Source organism: Xenopus tropicalis, chromosome 7 (assembly GCF_000004195.4).
Source record: "Xenopus tropicalis strain Nigerian chromosome 7, UCB_Xtro_10.0, whole genome shotgun sequence".
Classification (NCBI taxonomy): Eukaryota; Metazoa; Chordata; class Amphibia; order Anura; family Pipidae; genus Xenopus; species Xenopus tropicalis.
In genome coordinates this window covers 118,655,238-118,682,967 of record NC_030683.2, presented here as the reverse complement: position 1 = coordinate 118,682,967, position 27,730 = coordinate 118,655,238, and the positions used below count along the sequence as shown (strand labels likewise).

Here is a 27,730-nt window from a genome sequence, read left to right as displayed (position 1 = left end):
CTATTTTGCCATTGGCCAGCAAGAGTTGCGGAAGTTTCAGTCTGTGTTTGGGAAGCTGTGCCCGTAGCTTTCCTGTTGTTGTCATGTGACCGGCCGCTGGGGGTGCGGCTCAATATCTCTGGCTGTTCCCGGAAGCGCTCGGCAGTGCGAAACTGAGTCTCCAAGCGAACAGCAAGATGAATGCCGTGTTGTGCCTGTCCCTTGGGACTTTGCTGTGTGCTTTCCATGCCCATGGGGGTAAGTTGTGCATCTCTTGGTACCTGTGGCCCTACAGCAGCCAGCTATAGCTTTTGGCAAACTCCAAACTTCCAGCATGTCCGAGGTGCAGGGAGTTGCAGTTTAACAACAACAACAGGATGATTGGTGGAATTAATGTAGTGGGAGTGAATTCTCCTCCTCATTCAGTACCAGCAGAGCAGAGAATATAAACAAAGCATTATTGCTCCTTTTTTTTTTATACAAAGAAGGAATTGGGGGTCGGTGACCCCTTTACCTTTGTTCTACATTGGCTATGAAATTTGCTTTACGTGTTTCCGGGAGTTCTGGGAGTTACAGTTCCACTTTCATCATGATCGTTAGCTGCCATTTGTTCTGCGTGATCCGATTTCCTTTGTTTGTCTTTGTGTTTTTGTCTAGATTTTTGTCTGGCTGTGCAGCATACCCACACTTGTATAACTGGGCTGGCCGCTTTTAAACGGGAAATTCACCTTGGCATTATTTTTTTTTTATTATTTATGTGATCTAGATGGTTAAAAGCAGTATCTGGCCGTCCCTTTGTGTTCTCTGGGCAGTTCTGACTGTTGAAACAATGTAGCAGCTGATCAGCAGGCATCGGAACAAGTATGCAAGGCTGAATTCTCTTACATTGTTTCAAGAGACAGAACCAGCAGTGCAGAAAGTGTTGACACTGCCTTCAATGTTTACCAATAACTTTCAAACTGTGAAGCACTTATAATGAGAGTTGATTAGATAAGTAGAACAATGGGAAAGAAGCAAGATAGCAGCTCCCAGTAGATATCAGAATAGCATTCAATAGTAAGAAATCCAAGTCCGGCTTGGGACTCCTCCAGTTACATGGGAATAGGAGAAACTGGTCCTTTTTTTATACAAATAAAGTTTTGGGGGTTGATGACCCCTTTACCTTTGTTCTACTTTGGCTATGAAATTTGCTTTACGTGTTTCTGTACATCAGGGCTATTCTGGGAGTTACAGTTCCACTTTTATAATGATCATCAAGTCAGATCATTAGGTGCCATTTGTTCTCCGTGATCGGATTTCCTTTGTGGGTTTTGTCTAGATTTGTTGTTGGGTAAGTGCTGTGCCACCTGTCTGTGTGGCTATACAGTCATTAACTTTTTTTTATGTGATCTAGATCGTTAAAAGCAGTATCTGGCCGTCCCTCTCTGTGCTCTGGGCAGTCCTGACTGTTGAAACTATGTAGCAGCTGATCAGCAGACATCGGGACAAGTATGCAATGTTGGATTCTGCTATATTGTTTCAAGAGACAGAACCAGCAGTGCAGAAAGGGTTGATGCTGCCTTCTTATTTACCAATAACTTTCAAACTATCGAGCACTTATAATGAATGTGTGTCGGCAAGTTGATTAGATCAGCAGAACAATGGGAAGGGAGCAAGATAGCAGCTCCCAGTAGGTATCAGAATAGCACTCAATAGTAAGAAAGTCCAGCTTGGGACTCCTCCAGTTACATGGGAGTAGGAGAAACTGTTCCTTTTTTTTATACAAAGAAAGTTTTGGGGGTCGATGACCCCTTTGTTCTACATTGGCTATGAAATTTGCTTTACGTGTTTCTGTACATCAGGGCTATTCTGGGAGTTACAGTTCCACTTTCATAATGATCGTCAAGTCTGGTCATTAGGTGCCATTTGTCCTCTGTGCTTTGATTTACTTTGTTTTTCTTGTAGATTTTGTCTAGATTTGTTGTCGCATATGTGCTGTGCCACCTGTCTGTGTCTGGCTGTACAGCATACCCACGCTTGTATAACTGGGTTGGCCGCTTTTAAACAGGAAATTCACCTTAACATTAACTCTCTTATTTTTTTATGTGATCTATATCTTTAAAAGCAGTATCTGGCCGTCCCTTTCTTTTCTCAGCCCCGGCAGTTCTGACTGTTGAAACAATGTAACAGCTGATCAGCAGACATCGGAACAAGTATGCAAGGCTGGATTCTGCTATATTGTTTCAAGAGACAGAACCAGCAGTGCAGAAAGTGTTGATGCTGCCTTCTTATTTACCAATAACTTTCAAACTGTGAAGCACTTATAATGAATGTGTGTAGGCAAGTTGATTAGATCAGCAGAACAATGGGAAGGGAGCAAGATAGCAGCTCCCATTAGGTATCAGAATAGCACTCAATAGTAAGAAATCCAAGTCCGGCTTGGGACTCCTCCAGTTACATGGGAGTAGGAGAAACAATAGGTTAGCTGAAAGCAGTTCTAATGTGTAGCGCTGGCTCCTTCTAAAAGCTCAGACTCAGGCACACTTTACTGCAAGTTGGATTGATACCCCCCCCCCTCCCCCCCCAGCAGCCGATCAGCAGAACAATGGGAAGGGAGCAAGATAGCAGCTCCCAATAGGTATCAAATAGCACTCAATAGCAGTGGTTCTCAACATTCCTAATGCCGAGACCCTTTAATACAGTTCCTCATGTTGTGGTGACCCCCCAACCATAAAATTATTCCTAAGACCATTGGAAATATGTGTTTTCCGATGGTCTTAGGTGACCCCTGTGAAAGGGTTGTTCGCCCCCCAAAGGGGTCCCGACCCACATGTTGAGAATTGCTACTCAATAGTAAGAAATCCAAGTCCGGCTTGGGACTCCTCCAGTTACATGGGAGTAGGAGAAACAATAGGTTAGCTGAAAGCAGTTCTAATGTGTAGCGCTGGCTGAAAGCTAAGACTCAGGCACAATGCACTGAGATGGCGCCTACACACCAATATTACAGCTAAAAAAATACATTTGTTGGTTTACTAATAAAAGTTTAAATGGTAGAATCAAATATTTGCTAAGTAAACACTGTAAAGTAGAAATAAAAAGTACCCCATAAAAGTCATGACAGAATCCACTGATAACACAGCCCTGGCAGTGCTTGTTTATAACACATCGCTGTCAGCAGCTGCTGCATATTCTGGGTACGTGCCGTTCAGAGCCTTATCTGTGCATCTGTGCTCAGAGCTGTGGTGCAGACTCTTCCCAACATCCTGTGTCGCAGGCTCAGTACAATACACACACTCACACCCACTGCTTCTATATCAACAACAGAACGTTTTGTGCCCTACAAAACTTGGACGTAAGGAAAGGCACAGCGGAGTGCCAAGTGATTACATTGCAAGTTCAGGCTCTCACACACACAAACACAGGGCTAGCAAAATTACTTTGTATACTATTCACCAGTGGCAGGGTGAAGACACACAGAGCTACTAGTAGCAGCTACTTGTCACGGCTACTAAAATAGACAATGCTGATCATTTACTGATAATTGTCTCTGTGCGTTTTAGTAGAGGCATTTAGTAGCTGTGACAAATAGCTGCTACTAGTAACTCAGTGTGTCTCCACCCTTACAGGAGGCAGAGAGGGTCCTGCCCAAAAGAGCTCACAATACTTTATAAGCTAAAAATACAAGTACAGGTATGGGACCTGTTATCCAGAATGCTCGGGACCTGTTGTTTTCCGGATAAGGGATCTTTCCGTAATTCGGTTCTCCTACCTTAAGTTTGCAAAAAAAAATTATTTAAAGATCATTAAAATTATATCTTAGTTGGGATCAAGTACAGGTACTGTTTTATTATTACAGAGAAAAGGGAATCATTTAACCATTAAATAAACCCAATAGGACTGTTCTGCCCCCAATAAGGGGTAATTATATCTTAGTTGGGATCAAGTACAGGTACTGTTTTATTATTACAGAGAAAAGGGAATCATTTAACCGTTAAATAAACCCAATAGGACTGTTCTGCCTCCAATAAGGGGTAATTATATCTTAGTTGGGATCAAGTACAGGTACTATTTTATTATTACAGAGAAAAGGAAATTTTAAAAATATGAATTATTTGATTAAAATGAAGTCTATGGGAGATGGCCTTTCCGTAATTCAGAATTTTCTGGATAATGGGTTTCGGGATAAGGGTCCGGATACCTGTAACAGACAAAGGCTTACCAAGAACAGAGATGGCAACTTAATCCCATGTCATTAGAGAGATAATGATCCAGTCCCCAATGCGTAAAACCTAATTCCTCTGCAGTAATTATTTTGAAATAAGGCTTCAAAAATGCCGGGACTGGATCACTATCAGCCTAATGACATGGGATTAGCGAAAAGTGTAGAGCTCACACACTAAGGCCAGATTCAGTTATATAAACCGCCAGCTCCCTAGTAAACCTACCTGCATTAGGTTTCACCCTCGTATCTGCCCCAGGGCCATGCAGGTAACCCTTCGAGAACAAGGATTTGTTCTGTACTGCTAGGTAGGCAACAGCCCATATACAGCAGTGGCCCTGAAGTTACTGCACCGATACTATAATCTGTAAGTTACAGCAAAGGCCTTGCCAGTCATCAGGCACAGGCCCTCTTGTGCCTATTTATAAATACAATGCAATGCTACGACTGGGTTTGAAGTCTAGATCTTCTGCTATGTGTATTAAAAATATCTACCGGTACTTACACAATGTAAAATGTCCTTTCTACTTTTATCCACCTCCCCAAGGGGCGCCCGTGATGCTTATTCCCCCAGCTGCCCTACTTAAAACAACGGCCCTGATACTTAGGGAGCAGGAATGTCATTTGGGATCCCAGTACATTGTGACCCAGCCATTGTTTTGTCTGTTTTGTTGCTCCTTTTGTCTCAAAGTTTGCGAGTAGTTACGTCTCCCCGTGGGAAAGAAAAGCCCGTAAATGAGACATTGAGTTCTCTGCAGAGACTTTTTGTGGTTTGGAGACCACAGGCCTGCAAGTGGCCCCTTGAGGTTTTGGGGAAAATCTGTGACATCTGGAAAGTCCAGAGTCAATGAAGTGATGTAACAAAGGTCAGATCATGTGACGAAGGGTTTCAGAAATCATTTAGTGGTTTCATAAGGCAGCCTGCGTGTGTGTAAGGAAAGTGTTATTGTCGGTACTTCCCTGACTCTAAAATGCACTCTCATCGTGAGAAGAGACTGTCAGACTGAAGGAAGTCGTCTCCTACAGTCACTTTCGTATTCTATTTTATATTCATATTCTACTTAATTAACGCGCTCTGCCCATGGGCATGGAACCGTGACACTCGCATGGTCCCCTGTATGTTAATAAATGCCCTGTGAGATACAGAACCATGTCGGACTGGAGCGGCTTCTTCTAATGGAACCTCCCAGCTACATAGAGATTTGCACTAATGAAGAGGCTCAGGATGCCTACAGCTGTCTCTGCAAGCCTTAATGCTTATGGTACCCCTGATATTAATGTTACATGGGAGAGAGCTGCAGTTTCACCCCTAGTGATTTTATGTTGCTGCAGCATTCCCATAGATCAGGGGTGGCCAAAATGTCTATCGCGGTCCACCAGTCAATTTCTGGTGGACCGCGGCGAGGCTGGGGAATGCGGAAGTGCGCCGTGAATGCGTACGAAAAAAGCCTGCCCACCCCTGCCATAGATACATGGGCAGCAGCCTCCATCCCTGGGCAGCCCCTTGGAACTATATAACTGCCAACTCCAACACAGAGTTGGCAGTTATATAGTTCCCTAGGTCAGTCCAAAATGACTGACCATACGTGGGCTGATCCTGCATGGTTTCTAGCTTATGGGATCAAACACATGGATACAGTTTAAGGGGCCATGCATGGTGTAGCCCACTTTCTGTTATTTCTTTTGTAACTTGATGCACCAATACATGAAACATTCCTACACCGATGGTGTATTTTTGGGCTGCTAAAAAATGTGCCGCCCTTTGTGCCAATACCTTTTGAACATAAAAAAAAATTGCCATTGGATGCTGAGGGCGGGACGATGACAAGGATTTATGTTTGGGAATGGGGTTAATTGCAAGGGCTCTGTATCCCTTTAACATACATTTTAGCTTAGATATTAAAATATCTAAAAAGATTTGCAGAGGACAAGTAATCTTTATCTGCCAATAAGTGGCCACTTTTTATTCATCTGCTACAGTTAGAATGTTGAAAGGGAATATCTGATTGGTTTCTATGGATACTGGAAAGGGGAGAACATTTGCCCATGTCATGTTAATTTATAAGCTCAGTTGTTTATGATAATGCAGAAACTTGCATAACAGCATGTCAAACAGCCAGCGTATTGCATATCCCCGTGCTACGGATCTTTCTGGAACATTTCTAACATTCTTTAAAATACGAAGATGTATGTGACCTGTGTACAGAAAACAAACAGCTTTATACCTTCCTTATACAAAGCTGTGTCCCCAGCAATAGTCCTAAAGGCCGTGGTGTAGATCAGCCATAAAAATGTATCTCTGTGCATGAGAGAAAGAGGTTTATTATTGTTCTTCATTTCACAGTGTGAGCAGGGGTAAGTGGCAAAAGGGTAACAGATATGGGGGCTCTTGCAGTATACTGGGGTGTATGCTTCCTTCCATAGCCATCACCATGGGCTGGGGACACCCAGATTGTTGGCAAGTGGATCACATTAGCTGTTGTGAAGCTCCAAAATGTCTTTGTTGTAAATAAATGTAACTGGTCAGCTGTGGAATAAGTTTGCCTTGCCATGATCAGCATATATTTGCTAATAATTGCCTAAACTTCAACCTTGCTCCCCTTTGAGTCGTTATGAGCCCCCTGATGCGACCAATTCAAAGTGTGGCCAGGGAAAAAGTTTGGAAGAATTTCAGGTGCCCTTAAACCCTTAAAAAAGGCAAATAAAAGTTCACCCTCAGATCTGAGCTTGTTTAACATTCAAACTGGGCTTCCAAGAGTATCCAAGACTTGGAGAGCAACACAAGCACCATAACAGTTCATGGAGGAGCCAAATAAGGGCTGTGATTGGCTATTAGGCCGCCTCTATGCACACTATCAGCTTACAGGGGGCTTTATTTGGTAGGAAATCTTGTTTTTATTCAACCAAAACTTGCCCCCAAGTCAGGAGTTCAAAAATAACTCCCTGGTTTGGGGGCACTGAGAGCAACATCCAAGGGGTTGGGGAGCAACTGGTTGGGAATCAGTGAAATAGGCAGTCTCACCAAATCTGTCTTTTAGTCACCCCACCTCCAATCACAGTTTCAGCCATTCCTAGTGGTGATGTCCCATCAGTAAACACTGGCGTAAAATTGCAGTTTTGGCTTTGAATACGTTGATTTGCTTATTTTGGACATGGGTGCAAGGAAATTATAATTTCTGTGAGGGAAGGGATGGTGAAAACTTATGGTTTGCTCTGTGGGTATTGATGGAAGGAAGTAGAAATGCTGGGAACTGTGGCATGTTGGATGAGTTGGAATTGTTGGAACTGGAGGATGGGGGGAGAGAAGAGATCCTGGTGGGGGATGTTGGGGGAGAAAGGATGCTGGGTAAGGAAGGATGGTTGGCAAGATGCGGGTTTCAGAACTTGCACGTGCATAGACCGATGTACAGGCGCTAGGGTGCAATACTGACACTGCCCACATACTTACTGTAGTTTGTCCTAACCATGAACTGTCAAGGTTTTGTCCTACTCTACTACTTTCATATCTAATGTTGCACATTGCTCTTCATGTTTAATGCACCTTTATTATATTAGCATTTCAACCCCATAACTCCAAAGTTTGTTACATGTACTGCATTCCCCAGCCAGATTCTCTCTTTGCCTGGTATCATTTATTCAATCTACCTATCGTTTCCAGGCACCCCAGAAGTTCAGATATCCGGCCCAGAGTTCCCAGTTTTTGAAGGAGACGATGTCACATTGGAATGTTCTTCAGGCAGTTACTTTGATATGAGGAATTTTACTTTCCAGAAATACAGCAAGGTGAGCTTGTGTTAAGCCTTGAATTACAAATGCCAAATTGCTATGATCTGTATTTGTGTCTTTCTGTGCATCTTTTGGGCTTTAGTTTAACAGTAAATGTTGGTTGCGCCACTAATTTTCCATAATAAATGTTATTCCGTCTCTGCTGGAACTTGTATTCGTCATACTGACACAGATTTTAAAGCATTTGTGGAGACACAGCATGATGGTGCCCACACAGTGTAGCAATGGCTGGCCAAACGACCCAGATTGTTTGATAACACACTCCGTTCATCAAATAAATGTATATTGGAGGCATAATAGCAGCCTGGTAATACTTATGTTTGAGGGAAGGGGGTTACAGTAGCTTAATGCTTTCATACAGACTAATTTTATATTAAGTCTTTGACTTTTCAGCTTCTCCCTTTAGACGGATTCCCTGTATATAATTAGAGTAGTTGGAGTGCAGCGAGAGCCATTTAGGCAGAGCCAAAACATTATCGATGTTACATTCCACTGCAGTGATTTCATGACATCCGCAGCTCTTGCACACAAAGAGCTTGTTTTACTGTATCAACAGATGGAGCCGAAGGTGCTAAGTCATTTCCATGGATCCAGCTGTGCCAGGATTGATTATCAGGGCATGGTATTGGATATCTGGAAGCTGGCCCCGTGGGGCATAGAGATGCGCTAAGCAGGCTTGCCAATCAATATTACAGTGTTACTACAGTAAGAATCCTGAAATTCACAACAAAGAGCTGAAAAACATTTATTTATATATTATATTATTACATAAGTACAGCTGGTAGAAATATCAAGCTTGCAGTGCCTGTGTGTTGGAACCTGGGTCAAAATAACCCCCCATTAATTATATACACTTCTTTTTCCACAAGAGCCACTTTCAGATGTAAAAAAGAGCAACACAAGCATTAAAAATATACCTGGGGTATCAGCTAAGGGCTGTGATTGGTTATATGGTAGCTGTGGACTGGTTTGTTTATGCAACCAAAACTTGCCCAAAATCCAGGAATTCCAAAATAAGCACCTCTTTGAAGCCACTGGGAGCCATATCTAAGGGGTTGGTGAGCAAAATGTTGCCCCCCCCCCCCGCCACTGGTTGGGGATTACTGGTCTAGATCAAGGCCCTACCATTGTTGTTAAACTACAAGATAAGCAAAAAAAACCCAAAAACAACAAAGAGGCTGTTGGGATTTACAGCTACAGGTTGGATAGGGTACCTGTGACTGTTTTGCTCTACTATGGTCATCTTGTCCCGCTGCACCCGCTGTGTTGCCTCTACAGCCTGGGATACCTATAACTATTTCTTGTGGGGCTCAGGGCAGTCACCGCTACCAGAAGTGAAGTACCTTCTATTATATTGTCCTGCTCAAAGCTGCTTACATGTGGCACAACTGTCAGATATTGCACAATTTGCCACTGGACATGGTTGATAAAACTGCACCCATCTGACTGATTGATTGGCCTATGGGTTGATGCTTTGGTTCACTACACAGATGTACCACCCTATTCAGTTCTAGGTTGACATGATTCTACCTGGGTTCTTTAGCTACACTGATCTACCATCTTATCTGCTCATTTGGCAGTGGGATTGATATTCAGGGGCCCACTATCCTACATTGTTCCGTTTGTAAGCGAGGAGATCCTCCACCATCATGGTCTGTCTAATAAGAAGGCATTTTAGTTTAGTTTTTTTTAGTGGCTGTATTGAATCAGAGACTTACTGCCCCTTTAAATATAATAGGCTCAGTCCTGAATCCCACACCCCAGCAAAGGCTTGGGCTTTGTTGAAAATGGGTGGGTCTGAGTGGGGCAGTTTGGGGGGGGATTGTATTTCATAACAAGATGACAGCTTGAATAGTAGAGAGGGCTCCTGAGAAAGAATCCATGGGAAGTCTGTTCTCTTATGAACAATTTAGTGATCTGTTCAAACATTGAATAAGAGAAGAGTCCTTTGTGCAAATCCAGTGCCGGCTTCTGCTTTATATTTTAGTGAGATCATGACACATTTGTATTTTCAAGGATATTATTTAAGGCAGGGATCCCCAACCAGTGGCTCAGGGGCAACATGTTGCTCCCCAACCCCTTGGATGTTGCTCCCAAACCAGGGAGTTATTTTTGAATTCCTGACTTGGGGGCAAGTTTTGGCTGAATAAAAACAAGAATTACTACCAAATAAAGCCCCCTGTAAGCTGACAGTGTGCATAGAGGCCCCTAATAGCCAATCTTAGCCCTTATTTGGCTCCTCCATGAACTTTTATGGTGCTTGTGTTGCTCTCCAAGCATTTTTATGTGTGACTGTGGCTCATGAGTTAGAAAGGTTGGGGATCCCTGATTTAAGGTACAGAGCTGTTGGCCTGTTGTTCTTCCCTAGGCCCGCCACCCTAACCTTCTTACATTCAAACAATAGAAAGAACAGGAGCATATAGGAAGAAGCTTGCCAGCCATATACCCTACACCAGTTATAATAGCTATACATACCATGCCGCAAACCCTATAAGGGTTTTGTTTCGCTTAGCATCAGGAACAGTCATTGGCAGCTCCCATTCATCAACAGTCAAAGGGTTAAATGTAGTTTGAATACACTTTGCCTTCAATTCAAACTTCTCTTCCTCTGGAAATATTCATAAATAAATGAATGATGTCCAAGAGCCGGCCAGGCAGGAAAGAAGCCAAGCCTATTGATCTGCGCTGGGCTTGTATGTTTGCATATGTTATTGTCTGTGACAGCGCACTTTGATCTGTATGCTTGCCTAGTGGGGCTTCTGCATCTCACAGATACCCTGGGTGGCGCCAACTGATGTCTGTGGCCGTCTTGGGCAATCAGTGTCACCACAAGACGACAGCTGCTTGGGCCAGTGACTATATCCTGGTTGGCAAAGATGCACATGAGGGCACCCTTGGTTATTTTTTTTTTTTTAAAGAGCAACCTATTTAACTCCTTCAGTGCCACTTGGTGCTCTGGCGTAGTACAAAGAGACAACCGCCAACTTGGAATCTTTGGCGCTTTCACTAAAGGCTTTGTAATTGGGCGCTATAGATTCAAATTCTATTTCCGGTTCATGCAATTTTAACTGGTGCTGAAATAAACATTGTTGTAAAAGCTCAAATGTTTAAACTGTGGCTGTGGAAATGCCCAGTTTGGTGCAAAGAGCATTGGTAAATCTCTAATGAACCCTGTGCACCTTTAAATCCAGTCTAATCACTGGTTGCTTGGGATTCAGCTTCAGTGTCGGACTTGCCCACAGGGATACCAGGAAATCTCCCGGTGGGCCCTCCTGCCTCAAACCATTTGGCCCATTTCATGGCCATTCCCATTTTTTTGCTTGAAAACAAAGAGATTGAGGAATAGATTGTAGCATGTAAAGAAAACAGACTTGGAGAACAAAGAGAGGTTAAATGAGAAGAGGAAGAAAAATCGTTTGGAGAATGTTCCCATGGTTTGAGGTTTTTTGGTGGGCCCCTGGGGGCCCAGTCCAACACCATTCAGCATGCAGTCAGCCAATGGGAATCAGCCCTCCCAGCCCAATATCACGAAATGGAGGACTGTATCACATTAGGGTAAGTAGCAGTTCCCCATGAAAAAAAAATCTTAATTTGGCCGACGCCAGGAAAATACTACTTGTCCTAATGCATAATGCCAATGGCAAGGTTTGGTGGAGGAGATATAATGGCCTGGGGCTTTTACTATGGGGTTTGGGCTGGGCCCTGGTTCCACTAAAAGCAAACCTTAACGCTACAGATTACAATAGCATTCTTGACTATTGAAAGCGTCCTACTTTGTGGGGAAGGCCAAGTTTAGTGGAAACCTTCCCAGAACACTTATAGCTGCAAGTAGAGAAACACCTTCATATGAATGTTAATATCTTAAACATGGAAGGAAACAACGTCATACTTTTCAGACCGTATAATAAGTCCTTCAGCCTTGTCGCCTTCAGGGATCTGTCTCTCAAGCAAAAATAAGGGATTTTATTAAAAGTGTTTGTTTTAAGTAAAACAAAGAGCAAGTACAAAATTTCCCTTGTAAAATGAAAAGCAAATACAATTATGTGTATAATCCTGCGCCGCTCCATTGCACTTGTCTGGGCTTTACTCTGATTTCGCTTGTGAATTCCTTGGTGAACGCCTGTTCTTGTTGCTCCTTTGATGGATGGCTTAAATAGCTTCTTCTGCACCAAACATGCTGATGCCTGAGTTAAATAAACGGCCATCAAAATGAGGTTGGCTGGTAGGCGAGGGCATCAAATTTATCCGAAGAGTCTATCGTAAGAGGGAGCAGGCGCCAACGCCTTTCAGTCAAATCTACTCACTGGTAAGAAGGGACATTTATTATCATTCTGTGGGTATAAAATGAGGTCACTAGCCTCATGTGACACATTACTCATGATGGCGTGGGAATCATCTATCATTGCTGGAATAGCTAATTGGCAGATCTCAAAGTGCCTGTGAACTATAAATCCCAGCGTGCAAGCACTCCAAGATGGCCTCTCAACAATTACCAGTTCCATGATGCTAAAGCTCCAAGATCATGAGAACTACCAGTCCCATGATGGTAATGCTTCAAGCTCGTGAGAACTACCAATCCAATGATGGTAATGCTTCAAGCTCATGAGAACTACCAATCCAATGATGGTAATGCTTCAAGCTCATGAGAACTACCAATCCAATGATGGTAATGCTTCAAGCTCATGAGAACTACCAATCCAATGATGGTAATGCTTCAGGCTCATGAGAACTACCAATCCAATGATGGTAATGCTTCAAGCTCATGAGAACTACCAATCCAATGATGGTAATGCTTCAGGCTCATGAGAACTACCAATCCAATGATGGTAATGCTTCAGGCTCATGAGAACTACCAATCCAATGATGGTAATGCTTCAAGCTCGTGAGGACTACCAATCCCATGATGGTAAGGCTTCAAGCTCGTGAGAACTACCAATCCAATGATAGTAATGCTTCAAGCTCGTGGGAACTACCAATCCCATGGTGGTAATGCTTCAAGCTCGTGAGGACTACCAATCCCATGATGGTAATGCTTCAAGCTCGTGAGAACTACCAATCCCATGATGGTAATGCTTACACCGGCTCGTGAGAACTACCAATCCCATGATGGTAATACTTACACCGGCTCGTGAGAACTGGAGAATTGGTAGAATCCCATGATGGTAATGCTTCAAGCTCGTGAGAACGACCAGTCCAATGATGGTAATGCTTCAAGCTCGTGAGAACTACCAATCCCATGATGCTAAACTTCTAAGCCAGGAATCCCCAACCTTCATGAGCCACTCTCACATGTTAAAAGTGTTGGTGAACCACACACGCACGAAAAAGTTCTTTGGGGATGCCAAATAAGAAAGGAGGCTCTTCTTGGAGTGAAACTGTGTCTCTGTTCTTCCAAACATTGCTTACGAACCAGATATTTAAAAATGTGCACCAACTTTGAGGCACCCAGGAGCAATATCAAGGGGAGTGGTGAGCAACATGTTGCCCAAGAGCCACTGTTTGGGGATCACTGCTCTAAACTTTGGAGAACTACCAGTCCCATGATGCCAAAGCTCCAAGAACATGAGAACTGCCAATCCCATGATACTGATGTTACAAGCTTTTGAGAACTCCGATGATGGTCAAAGCTTCAAGCTTTTGAGAACTATGAATCCCAGTCCCAGCATGCAGAGACTCAGAGCCCATTGAGCTACTGGAGATGCCAAGAGGCTTGTTGTGATGTGTGACCTTTTCTCACCCATCTTTCCCAGTCTGGCCTATAACCTGAGCACCCAGGTTTCGGGAACAAGCAGGTCTTCAGGAAGTTCCTGAAGAAGTCAGTTCCACAGTTTCCTATCGGGTTTTTAAAAAAAGAGGCCCATGGAAAGTCTTCCATCATGAGAGTCTAAAAACTGTCACACTGACTGTATGACATTATATAGATCTGTACTACAAATCCCAGCATGCAATTCTTGTATTCTGCAGTTCTCAGCATGATAAAATCTTTGATCTTGCAAAAGGTTCCAGATAGCCAGACTCTCAGCCATAAATCAGGGCGATTTCACCATCTGATCACAAGTCCCTATGCACGAAGCACAAAAGTGACCTCCTGTAACAGTGTCCCTTTAATTAAGATAGGGGCAGACTGGTTTGTCAAGATATCGGGGAATCTCCTGTTGGGCCCCCACTATACGACAAATCCATTTAGCCCCCTTATCATATAGAGCAGCAGCTCTCAACCTGTGGGTCAGGACCCCTTTGGGGGTGGAACGACCCTTTCAAGATGGCCTCTCAACAATTACCAGTTCCATGATGCTAAAGCTCCAAGATCATGAGAACTACCAGTCCCATGATGGTAATGCTTCCGGCTTGTGAGAAGTACCAATCTCATGATGGTAATGCTTCCGGCTTGTGAGACGTACCAATCCCATGATGGTAATGCTTCAAGCTCGTGAGAACTACCAATCCCATGATGGTAATGCTTTAAGCTCGTGAGAACTACCAATCCCATGATGGTAATGCTTCAAGCTCGTGAGAACTACCAATCTCGTGATGGTAGTGCTTCAAGCTGGCCATAAATCAGGGCGATTTCACCATCTGATCACAAGTCCCTATGCACAAAGCACAAAAGTGACCTCCTGTAAGATAGGGGCAGACTGGTTTGTCAAGATATTGGGGAATCTCCTGTTGGGCCCCCACTATACGACAAATCCATTTAGCCCCCTTATCATATAGAGCAGCAGCTCTCAACCTGTGGGTCGGGACCCCTTTGGGGGTGGAATGACCCTTTCACAGGGGCCGCCTAAGACCACCGGAAAACACATTTCCGATGGTCTTGGGAACAATTTTATGGTTGGGGGTGACCACAACTTAAGGGTCACGGCATTAGGAAGGTTGAGAACCACTGATATAGAGCCTTCTCATACTATTGCTTGTTTTATTTTCAATATCTAATGGTGGTCCCTGAATGTCATGTCCTCTGGTGGCTTCTAGGAGGTCCAGGCTACCAGCTGCCAGCAGTCCTCCATCTGCAGAGAGACACTGGTATTGGCACTTCTCTCACCCCTGCGATGCCAACGGCTGCTCACTGTAATATACCCAAAAGATAAATAAGGTATATATTCCCCTTTAACTGTAAGACATTGTGGCTAGGGGCTAGATGCAAATCTCTGCACTGTGCATGAAAGAAACATTTCGGCTTCATTTCTTGACAGAACATTTAAAATTGCATGTCCTGTTTGTATGGGCTTCAGAGGGACGGCGCGGCTCTGAGCGTTTCCTGAAAGAAAGTCATGAAAAGGAAATATTTATCCGTAGGCCCAGCATGTATTTATATCCAAGCCCCCAGGCCAAAAGGGGTATCATAGAAACTTGGCCCAGGAAGGAATTTAAGCACAACCCTGAACCAGGTTTTAGTGGATGTTGACACAATTATTATATTTCATTAGAATGAATCAGTCTCTGCATATGATTGTCATTAGTCCCTGAGATGGCCGATTCTATTAGACCTGTCGGCTTTCGCTGTGGCAGCTCCCTCTCTTCTGAAAACAAACAGGTGGAACAATAAGGATTCGGTGTAGAATTTATAGTACGTTCGTTCACTCGCTCTACCGAGCCATTACTGTCAGAACAGAGCGATATTATAAATATGGCATATTTTCCCTATTTACACTGTTTTATTGGTTAAATGGCGATTCTGACAATCCATAGCCGACGCCATGACAACTGGCCATATACAAAAGGAGCGACCGGAGATTTCTCACCGGCGGCTCAGGCTGGCACATTGCCCCTGAGACGGGAGCTTGCAGTGCCGCGCAGGAGAGGCCCGGGATTGGCTGGGAGACGCACGGTTCGGGGAGAAATAGATGTTCTTATTCTGCGGCTGATTCCTGTTTGTGATAATCGGAGAATTGATATTACCTGAGCTTTTCAGAATCCTTTTCCAGACACACTTGAGGCCAAATAACAAGGCTGAGGACCGGGCCCTTAGACTCTCGTGGGGGCCATCACTTATAGTGACATTTCACAAAACTGATTTCTTTCTCCCATCGGACCTTTTAGCTGCCGCGGCGAGTCTTTTTTTTCCAATCTGTTTTTATCTCACTTGGTCTGTATGTGGCATCTCTTTATTCCAGCACAGATGGGGCCTTGGTATTCTTAGCTGTGTACCCTCTCTTTTCATCTACCCCAGGGCTGGGCAGTTTGACTTGGGCCCCTGGGCTAAGAAAGGGCAGAAAAAGTCTTGCTTTCCTACAAATGACACATTTTTAATGCTGTTAAACCACCCAACTGCCACTGATATCCCAATTCCCAGGGAAACAACAATGCAACCTATGCAAGATGTTAAGGTTCCATCAATGAGGGACAGCGGTAGAGCCTTACCAACTGTACCCCCTATGCCTGCCCTGCCCAATTTCCCTGTGACCTCCAATAAAGGTCACTATGAGCAGCTGACAAATAGGTTGGGGTTGAAATTATATGTAACTACACACCCACATGCCAATAAAACCATGATTTATTAAGGTATATGCTCTGCCAGGCACATGTCTCATTAAATGGCAGATTTTCAGTTGTCAACAGAGCCGTTCCTACCAAATCTTTTAGAAGTATGACTTGAGGTGGCCATACACGGGCCGATTGTAGCTGCCGATAACGGTCCCTTGGACCGATTCGGCAGCTTATCGGCCCATGTAGGGGCAGAAACAACAGGCATGCCCGACTGATATCTGCCCTGAACTTGGCTTTTAAGGTGGCCATACACGGCCCAATTGTAGCTTATCGGCCCGTGTAGGGGCAGGAACGAGGGGCATGCCTGACCGATATCTGGCCTGAAATTGGGCAGATATCGATCTGGCAGGTTAAAAGATTTAGTCGGATTGGGGACCGCATCAGCTCGTTGATGCGGTCCCCGAATCGACTGTGCCCATCGCCGCTGTTAGAATTCGATCGTTTGGCCCCAGCCCACCGTGCGAGCGGATCTTAACGTGTATGGCCACCTTAACACAAGATCCTACCATAACTCTGCTGCAGGATTGGACTGAGCCCCCTAAGGCCCACCATAGAACTTGACATCCAGCAGGGCCCACTCTTGCTAAAATAAGATGCAGACCATAAGGTGTACAGCTGGGGGTGTTGCTAGATATGGTCTATAAGATGGTCATACAGGGAACACTGGAGAAAATTAATAAAGGCTGAGGCCCATCGGGACATTCTCTGGTGCTCTGGCAGGCCAACATGCGCGACTGTGTTACCAGGCTCAGTATGTTGATTGGCTGCCAGATCTGCTATACCAAGTTAATAAAGACACCCAGGATTGGCTACTATGAATATGTGTGAAGAAGGCCAGAAGAGCTTAGTCTGTCTCTTTCTGTTCTCTGCATTACTTTTCTGACTCTTGAATCAATGTAAGCAACCCTTGATATATAGACCAGTGAAGAAGCCTGCAAGGTATTGTGGGAATTGGAACCTTATGGGGCTGGGTTACGCTACTGCTTTCTATTGCAAAAACATTTACACTTAACTTTAAAACCCACTGAATAGTTTAAATGAGCATAGGTCTGAAAGCTGCTTAGAATGATGTTGTCTTCATTATCCCCCATCCCAAAATAGTTGCCCTTTAAATGAAGTGTAGCCTAGGTGTAACCTGGACACACCCTTATGCACAGAGCCACACCCCTTGAACTCTTCTGTGTGAAGCTTGTATATAAGCACTGCTTGGGTTGCTATATACCAGTGCCCCTTTCAACTCCCACAATTCCAACACTTACATCACCCTATAGAATATAATATTTAATTAATATATTTTGCCCAGCCTAATAAATATGCCCCCTAGTGTTGATCATGAACCTTTAATGTTCCATACTGCCATGGAGAGTGTGGCCTGGGTGCAGAGATAATATCCAGCAAACAGCATTCTGGGTTGGGAAGGAAGGCAGAAAGGGCACCTGTTGGCAGAGCTGTGGTTCCAAACTGGTTCAGTGACATTCCAGAACGTTCAGTCATCTGACTTCTCATTTATTTGTACCGGTTGGATCTGTTCCTGTAACCCTTTCCTTTCCCCATATTGACAGACATCAACTGACAGCCTTAGGCTGCAACAGACATGCTGGTAGATAGAATGGCTGGAGGGCCGCAGGCTGGGCCACCTAATGTAATGTGCCCATTCTGTTAGATTTTATTATTAACATTTATTTATAAAGCGCCAACATATCCCGCAGCGCTGTACAATAAGTGGGTTTCATACATTGGACATACAGAGTAACATATAAAGCAATCAATAACCGATACAGGAGGTGAAAAGGGCCCTGCCCAAAAGAGCTTACAATCTACAAATCCATACAGGCCTGTAGCCCGGGGGCCAGTTAGTGGGACAGCACAACATTTGGCTCAAGGCTGGCTCCCTTAACATTAGTGAAACACTCTCTGTGCTCAGTCTCAGCCATATGTCCTACACCCCCACCCAGTGTGGAGACTGTCACTGTCACTCGGCTTTTATTGATGGCCAGGAAGCGGCACCATTTATCAGATGAGAATGTTTAGTGTCACTTGGCAGCGAGATCTGTATATAAAGGTTTTATTAGAGATGTTTCTGACATACAGCGAGCCCGTCTCTTTGGCAACTCCATCTGAATTCTAGCCCACCCAAAGAGAACTCTGCATATGCCGATATCCTAGCATGGATGATGCTGCAGAATTCGGTATATACTGTATAAAAGTACTCTGACTTTGGCATTGTACCTTTTTATATGGTCATGGAACTCCTCAGGGATCCTTAGGGGGTACTTTATTCACTATATAATTAATATATATAACTACTACTACTGTTCTACCAGCTAGAACATTTAGTAGTTATATATAGTAATTATAAAGTGAATAAAGTACCCCCTAAGGATCCCTGAGGAGTTCCATGACCATATAAAAATTCACTTATTGGATATGCCTGTTGCTAAATACACTGATATTTTGGGTGGCTTAGGGCAATTGTCTCCGCTATAATTAATTCCACGTTCTTACACTCTGTTTCTCAGTGGATGAACCGGTGGTTCGACCTGGATACAGTCCAGTATTTTCGATGCTGGTACTACAACCTGAATGTTTCTCGGGAGGGGGGCCGCCTTCTTATGCAGCTCAATGACTTCTCTGAGTGGCAGAAGGGCCCGTACCGATGCATTTCCTCCGGGGATAACATCACCGACATGGCGGTCTCGGAAAACTTCACCTTTATTGTGTATTGTGAGTAAACTTCTGTTCTTTTGTCTGTGTTCTCTTATGTAGCAGTTTGTCCCAGAATAGTATTCACTTGCATAGGCACAACAAGCACAATGTTAATATAGATTAAGAGGTGCACAGTTGCCCTTTACATTCCAAAATGCCCAAGGTTGTATTGGCACACTTATAGAGGCACAGAGCAAAGCAATAGTCAGGCTGTCTCCCAACAGCCAATACAATGTCACATACAAAGACAAGATGAAAAAGGGAGTATTTTATTCTGGGCAGAAGCCTTTTCCCCTCCATTTGCTCTGGTTTTATATTGGGTTTGTATATTGAGTTGCTGATAGCTCATGCACACCAGTGGCCGAGCAGCTAATGCAAAGATGGAGTTTCAGCCTCCTGAGCTGGCAAATATGAAAGGCTGACGAGTGCAAAGTCATTTCGCACTCAGCTGAATAGCACTATTACATGAGCTGGGCCGGCTCCGGCGGTGGGTGAATCTGCAAATCGAAATGTCAGAAAAGACTGTCGGGAGGAAGACCTTGCTCACCCGCAACTGAATATTGAACACAGTGACAGAAAGAAATCATCTTCCTCTTGTTCCTATTTGCAGCCGCCTCACAATCACTATGTGACCTCCGCTCTCCTGTCCTTTTCTCTTCCAGACCTGCGGGATGTCTATCTCCAGCGTGCCAACTCCTGGAGCCCCAGCGTGGGGGATTATCTGCTGGTGGAGGAAGGAGCCAATGTGGAGATAAAATGTTCTGCTTCTGCCGACCAAGAACCCTATTATGATTGGACAAAGGAGGTGAGTGGGATTTGGTGAGTCCGTCACCATATTGGGCTTTTTTTTCTTTTTGCACCATTCGTTCATACAGCCAACTTCATCAGCCATCTTTCACTTGTTATGCTCCATTACTACTTTCAAAGACAAGAGGGCTTATTTATTATGTGGGGCAAGAGCTTATTTACTAGTGCAAAGTACAGGGCTTTCTTGCTTTTAGCTTTCCCTGGTTCTTCATAGCATGGTAAATGCAAGGGGACCCTTGTATTCAGGCTATATACTGTTTATGGAGCACTGGCACAACTATTTGCATTCTAATTTGTGAGTGCAAATAGTTGAGCTGATTGACAAACCTTGGAAATAGCCCAGGGGTAACATGGACAAGCTTGTCCTATCTCTAAGCACAGGAAATTTCCCCCAGCCCCCCCCTACATTGACCTTTCCAGTGTGTGCCTATAAGCTCTTAACAAAAGGGAACTTACATTGGTCTCCTTTTTCAAAATATAATATTCAACCTAAGGTACAAACAGCACTTATTGGTGTTTTCCCTAAAAATCAAATTTCAGAAGTGGCTAAAATATCCCCAATCCCTTCCTCCCACTGTCAGAATGCCCTAGTGCATGTGTTTCAAGGAGCCATGTGACATCACTAAGCGCCAGTTACAAATGAAGATAGTTTATTTATAGATCTTTTGTATACTATAATCCAACAATAACAAGATACATACCGTTAAAATAAGGATATACAGCCTAGGGGCCTTAGGCTAATGCCACATGGGGCTGATTCTTGGCCTGTGGAAAAACGCAGACAGTAAATCAGCCCTTATGCTCGCATTGTTTTCCTCTTCACCTGCAACCGGAACCAGAACAAATCAGTCTAAGGGACCGATATTGGCAGCTAGAATCGGCCCGTGTATGGCCACCTTTACTCATGTATAAGACTTGGGCCATTATACTGCTTGGCATTGCCAGTGAAAGCCCATGCTCTAGTCAACAGAGAGTTTAACTGTTTTTGTCTCCCCGCAGTTCAGTGATTGGTCTTGGTCCTATGACACCCTCACACTCAATAACGTGCAGCAGTCACAGGCTGGATTGTACACTTGCACGGCTCGCCACTCCGACTATCCAATGATGGTCAAGATGAAAACCTTCCAGCTGCGCGTGGCGCCAAAAAGCCCCGACTACTCCTTTGGTAAATAAAGATAAATAAAACCCTATTCTTTTCAGGAGGTTCCTATGGGCATTGAAGTTTATGGGAGGTTTTAGATATTTCTGTAAAGAGCGTCCAAGAAATACCGGGCAACTCCACGAATGCTGTCTGTAAGGAGATCCTGTGTGCTGGTTTGGGAAACAAACCAAGAAAAAAAATACCAAGTAAATATAGTAACAGTTGTAGGCTATATTTAGTATATTGACCAGGGCTATCCAAAAAGCAGCCCTCCAACTGTTCTTCTGATTTTTTTTTTTTTTTACTCCAATCAATGTTTTTTTTTTTTTATATACTAGAATCTAATTGTATTTTAATAAGAATAAATGTTCATTTTTGCAAGTGACACATGGGGGTATTGAAGCTGGAGAAGAACAAGTCAAGGCCCTGGCAAGTACACAGAGACCCAAATAGCCCCCCAACCAGCCCACTATAAAGTGACTTTCTATTGCATCTTACAGCAGCCCCTCTGGCATTTGCCTGAACCCACAGATTGCCAGTCCGGGCCTGGTAGAGAAGCACCCAAAGATAATCCTCCTTCACTTGTATGGGAGAGAACTGACCGCTCCAGTACTTGCACTATTCTGTAGGAAGATGGTCTTTTAAGCAGTGCCGGTGCTGTCAAGTACTTCCTATTTGAGTAAATGGGATGCAGTAGAAATGGTTCTTTGCCCTTCTCTGCTCTTAGAGAAAATACCCATGTAACATAGAGGTTCCTGCAGGTTATTTATAATATGGGTGTGTAAAGGGATATACAGCTTGGAGGCACCTGAATGGTTCCAGAGCCAGACGTGCTATGTGAGTCGGATTTGACACTCAGTTGTAATAATTGAGTAAACTCTGTAAGTGGCATTTACAAGATAATAAACATGAGCCCATTGAAAAGTATTGGCACCCATTAAAGAATTTAGTATTTGATTATACTGACGTGCACTTCACCTACCTAGTAAAAACGGGCCTGGCTGTACTGAGTGTTGTCAGTTTCTGCTCTTCCAGCTGGCCTGAGCCTCGGAGATATTCTGCTCTACTTTGTCGCTCCTACTGTTACCCTTCTGCTCCTCGTCATAACTCTCATCATCTTCATCATCCGGCACCGTAAAAAGCAAATGAAGAAACCACAGATCAGCCTGTGAGTATCAACTTTGTGTCCTAACAATGTAATATCCAATCTTTATCATATTGTACTGCTTGGGCATTTGATTTCTGGTGGCGATGCTGCCAGTTTAGGGTAACGGCTGTGTAGGAACCAACTGGAGCTCACAGGCTAGTGACCCCAGGACAGTTCAGTTTGCTAATGTCAGGCATTAGACTGAATGATATGTTCTGTCAAGATGCCAGTGTCCCTTATGGTCATACCTCAATGGCAGCTATTGACTTGATGGTCCACTTAGCTTCATAAATGGACTAATAGCTAAGTTAGCACCTTTGCCTTCCCCGACTGATATCTGATCAGGGCATGTTGAGATACCAGTCCAACAGAAATCACAAATGGCTTCCTTGGGCCATGGATCCGCTCTTTTGTCAACAGGTCTGGCTCCATGTTTCTCCATCGTTGAATTGAGAAACAGGATTTTGGTGGCCACATCAGATGAGCAGACCATGCTCTGTATGTTCAACATAAATATGGACTTAATTCATTCAATATAAGTCAAAGATCCCGGGAGTTGGCAGATAACAATTCCCAGCACACATCCTTACTATAGGCTTACCTGTCTTTGATATATTATAAGATTTGTTAGGTCGTTCTGCTAACAGTGGTCTCTGTTGTTTCCCTCCTGCTTACAGGATAGATACTGAGAAGAGGACTCCGATCTATAAAGGCAGCAGTCAGTCTGTGTACACCACGTCTGACACACAGCCCCTGGTCATGTAAACTCTGAGTGGCTGGTAAGTATGGACTGCAGGATCTCACTCCTACACCTTGGCTGATATCTGAGTGACATGGTAGCCAGGGCTGCCTTTAGTAGTGATGGTGCCTGGTGCAAAAACACACTTTGTGGGGACTGCCTGACCAATGGTCTTTAAGTTGTTCTTCATGTACAACTCCCAGCACCTCTGACAGATAAAGAGCAGTTGTTCAACTGAATGGGTGCAGGTCGTACAATTGCTATAAATCGTTACCCTCTCAACGGTCGCCATCTTGCCCTTTTGACTCTGTTTTGTCTTACTTGTGCTTTCTTTCTACTATGCCTATTAGCTCTTCTTCCCCTGACTCTTTTTACAGCTGCTGCTTCTTAAAGACCCATTATGTGCAGGTCCCGGCAGTTGCCCCTATTTGCCCCAACTATCCCCATCCCCCAAAAAAGCCTTTTGATCTCTTGCAGTGATAAAATAAGCGGTTGGACATTTCCGGTTGATGTGTATTGTTGCAGCTACAATATAGCTTAGACAACTTTTTCACTTGCAGTACCACATTTCACCACTTGTTTGGCTAAATCACCCCCTCCTGGCCTTTGTTTATAAAGCACTCTATTAAATGGAGAAAGCCTGACTGCTTTCAGGGGTTTTCTGAAGGATTAAGCTGGGAGTGATCAACCTGCGGATAAACTCCAACTCCCACTGACTGCCAGGGAATACTGCATGCCCGCCAATTGCCCGAATGAACCTTGGGAACTGACTTTTCATTACAAACCATGATATCTGCCCCCATAAAAGAACTTGCTCATCACAGTTGCAGTTGTGAAATTTTAATCTATTTCTTGCCATTTTTCGCTTATTAATGCTGCATGAAACTCCTCGAGTGCCTATCTATATAATGGTTTCAGGCATTAGCATTCAAAGTAATATTTTTTTTTTTTTTTCCCCGTCATTTAATAGTGGGTACAGCCGACTGACTTTATTCTCTTCCTATTAGAAGAAGTGATTAAAATAATTCACATAATCCCCCAAATATTGTCACCTTTTCTGCAGTGGCGAGATGGTATTGGCAGCCAGGGGGCACGAGATGAGCTAAAAAATATTCCTTTCTCATTCTTTTTTCATTTTCCCAGTCAGTCCGCGCATATCAAGTAGCAGAATCGCCATAAGGGACATGGGTTCAGTTGATACAATTAGAAATGTTTTAAAGGAGAAGTTCACATATAAGATTCACTTATACTGGGGGATATAATACAAAGTTTGCCCACTTCCCCTAGCAACCAGGCAGCGGCTTTAGTGACTTTGCATTGAATAGGGATAACAATAAATGATAATTAAAATGAAACCAGGCAACATTTTCGTCTAGACCAGGGATCCCCAACCTTTTTTACTCATGTAAAAAGTTTTGAGGAGCCACACAAGTATGAAAAAAGTTCTTTGGGGGTGCCTAATAAGGGCTGTGATTGGCTATTTGGTAGCCCCATGGTGCCTGCAGGAGACTCTGCTTGGAGTAAAACTGTATCTGTGCTTCCTAAACTTGTCTCCTAGCCAGAAATGTAAAAATGGCACCTACTAAAATCAGTTGGGGTGGTGAGCAACATGTTGCTTACAAGCCACTGGTTGGGGGTCACTGGTCGAGACAAAAGAATAGCCAGTGCCACTGCTGCAATACAATAAGCAGTGATCCCCAACCAATGGTTAGTGAGTAACGTGTTGCTCCCCAACCCCTTGGATGTTACTCCCAGTGGCCTCAAAGCAGGGACTTATTATTTAATTTCTGGCTTGAAGGCAAGTGTTGGTTGCATAAAACCCAGTGTAAAGCCAAACCGAGCCTTCTGTAGGCTGCCAGTCCACATAGGGGCTACCAAATAGCCAATTATAGCTCTTATTTGCACCCCCATTTCCATGCTTATGTTGCTCCCTGACACTTTAAATGTTGGGGATCCCTGCAATAAGGGCATGTGAATCTATGCTCCAATTTGGTCCTAGTCCAACGAGATTTTCTAGCCTCCCCATTGATATTTCGCCAAGCGGTGATCAAATATCAGTTGGGTGGGCTGTCATTGCAGCACCATAAATGGGCCCGTGAGCTGCTTACTCAGTCAATAGATGGCAGCCATTACAGGCAGGCAGAAATCCATTCTTTGGAGAAGTTGTGCATGTTGGATCTATGCCTAGTTGCCCCATTTTTGTTTAATCCTATTTCTCTCTCTCTCCTTGAAGGGCTTCTGGGAGCATGAAGCCTACTCAGCTGGCACTTGGCTTTCTTGCTCTTCAGGCAAAACTTATCTTCTACTATCCGTCTGGTGAAGGTGGAATCCCATGAAGAAACGCGAGGGAGGAAGGTGGTTAAAGAAAAATGGGACATTTTTTTGTTATATCATTCTTGGCCCAAACCTTGCAGGCAATAATAGTTGTAGGAAGCAGCCTGGCAATGAATAGCTCTCTGGTAGTCACGTTCCAAATATAACAGCTAATAGGAATGTTCAAGGCTTGTGTGTCCAGTGAGGATTTGATGGCGATGGTGTTCCCACTGTACTCACATAGACATGTTTCACCCAAGTATAATTATCCTGTTTAATTCCCTTTGCTAAAGTTCATTGTTTGGTGAGGAAAGAGAAAAACAGCTTTATAGAAGTGAAGTAATGAGAATAAAGGTCCCCATACACGGGCCGATTGTAGCTGCCGATATGGGTCCCTTGGACTAATTCAGCAGCTTATCGGCCCATGTAGGGGCAGAAACGAAGGGCCTGCCCGACCGATATCTTGACTGAAATTGCCCAGATATCGATCGGCCAGGTTAAAAGATTCAGTCGGATCGGGGACGGCATCGGCTCGTTGATGCGGTCCCCAAACCGACTGCCCCATTGCCGCCATTATATACCGATAGTTTGGCCTTATTTCCCAGCACTCGTCTCTCCATTACAGTGCCTTGTAATGCCACCCTTTGCCACGCATCCAACCGTTCCTTTTCATCCTTATCCTGTCTGTGTGCCTCCAATGGGCCGGAGTGCATGGCTGATCCAGTAGGAGCTCAGTGGGGCCACTTTCTGCCAGTATTGAGCACACACGGGGTTACACAGCCAGAGATCCAAGCTGATAATGATGCTTATAATGCAGAAATAGACAAGAGTTCAGTTCAATATCTGTGCTTTACGGGGACAGAGTCCCTCCTGTTTTTTAGTTAGACCAGTCCCCTCTTCTGTACCTTAAACTACTTGTCCTGTCGGGACCATACCAAATCCTTTGAAAGGGGCTTTACCGATTGTTTGTTTAAAAAAACCATAAAAGAATGCTTTCTACAATGTGCTTTTTTATATGTTTTATGTGTTGAGACAAATTAATGCAGCAAACTATTTTTCTAATGAAAATGATGGGTATTGTGAGTGTGGTGTAATCTTCTACACGCTGTTTTGATCATCATGGCACAGATTTCCCAGCAACACCCAAAAATTCACTGATTAATAAAGAATCTGTTAATGTGCACTAGTCCTGGTGGTTTATTTAAAAGATATTGAACCATTTAAACTGAACAAAACTTTGGCCGATGTTATACAGTATCTAATAGTGATATGTCTAAAGCAGCGGGACTTGCTGAGTAATCAGAAGCGGCCAATCGAATACGTTTTCATGATTGCTCAGCAAGTCCAGTTGCTTTAGTCGTATCAGATACTGTAAATCATGACCTGGATGAATAAAAACCTTCATAGACGTTGGGAGGGATATTAATTGGGCTGGGGCAGAATGGGTGCCCATTGTGGGTGCATTCAGCAGAATCTGCTCCAGAACTGGACAGTGATAAACTATAAAGCTCCATAGATATCTCCGCCGCTTCACTGGGGCAATGTACCATGCAACTGTATTATACATTCAGTGACCAGATATATCAGCCCCCATGTCAGTAGGGTGATCATGATCCAATTCTGCCTGTTCAACAAATAAAATCCTCTTCACTTTCATTGTCAACATGATAAGATAAACTCAAAAATGTCCAGCTTCTTCCCTTATGAAATAGGGTTAATTGGCATCTTTTTTATCTACCCACTACGGCAACTTAACTAAACTAACTAAAGAATGAAGCGGCTGTGCTCCTGTCTATCTGCTTCCAAACTTATGCCCCCATCCCCAGTGTGTGTGTTTAGTGTATAGTCCCTAATGGTCTTTCCAAAAATAGGCCAGATATCTATGGGGCAGGTTGGAAAATGCCATTGGGCAAGGACTGCATTGGGTGGTTGAAGTCCTCGCTTAGCAGGTCTCCTTAGGCCAATATAAGTATCTGGTCGTTGGCCCTGGGGCCAAGCAAAGATTCATTTAGTGACCTTGCCAAATGGGCAGATATATCCATGTATCTTCAGAGAAAGCTAAATTGGAATGTAATGGAGAGTGAAACAATAATAGGTAAAATTGTTTGACCATTACAGAACCAATGTTAGGAGAATTAGTGATACAGGCATGGGATCCATTATCCAGAATTAGGGGAAAGCTCCGAATTACAGGAAGACTACCTTCCGTAAACTCCATTTTAATCAAATAATTATAAAAAAAAATTCTTTCTCTGTACAGGTATGGTACCCCTTATCCGGAAACCTGTTATCCAGAAAGTTCCACATTTCGGAAAGGCTTTTTCTCTGTAACAATAAAACAGTACCTGTACTTGATCCCAACTAAGATATCATTACCCCTTATTGGGGCAGAACAGTCCTATTGGGTTTATTTCATGGTTAAATGAT

General features: G+C 43.8%; 1 protein-coding gene across 2 annotated transcripts; it reads left to right on the top strand.

Moving 5' to 3' along the window:
- Positions 1-85: 85 nt before the first annotated feature.
- c-answer (cold-blooded animal-specific wound epithelium receptor-binding protein) lies at positions 86-26,486 on the top strand. 2 transcript variants are annotated; one of them, NM_001113920.1, is given in 8 exon segments: positions 86-237; positions 7,836-7,960; positions 18,970-19,174; positions 19,819-19,961; positions 20,963-21,128; positions 22,140-22,272; positions 22,929-23,030; positions 25,224-26,486. In NM_001113920.1, coding segments are annotated over 7 exon segments (921 nt in total). In that variant the 5' UTR covers positions 86-176; the 3' UTR covers positions 23,017-23,030; positions 25,224-26,486.
- The last annotated feature ends 1,244 nt before the right edge of the window (positions 26,487-27,730 follow it).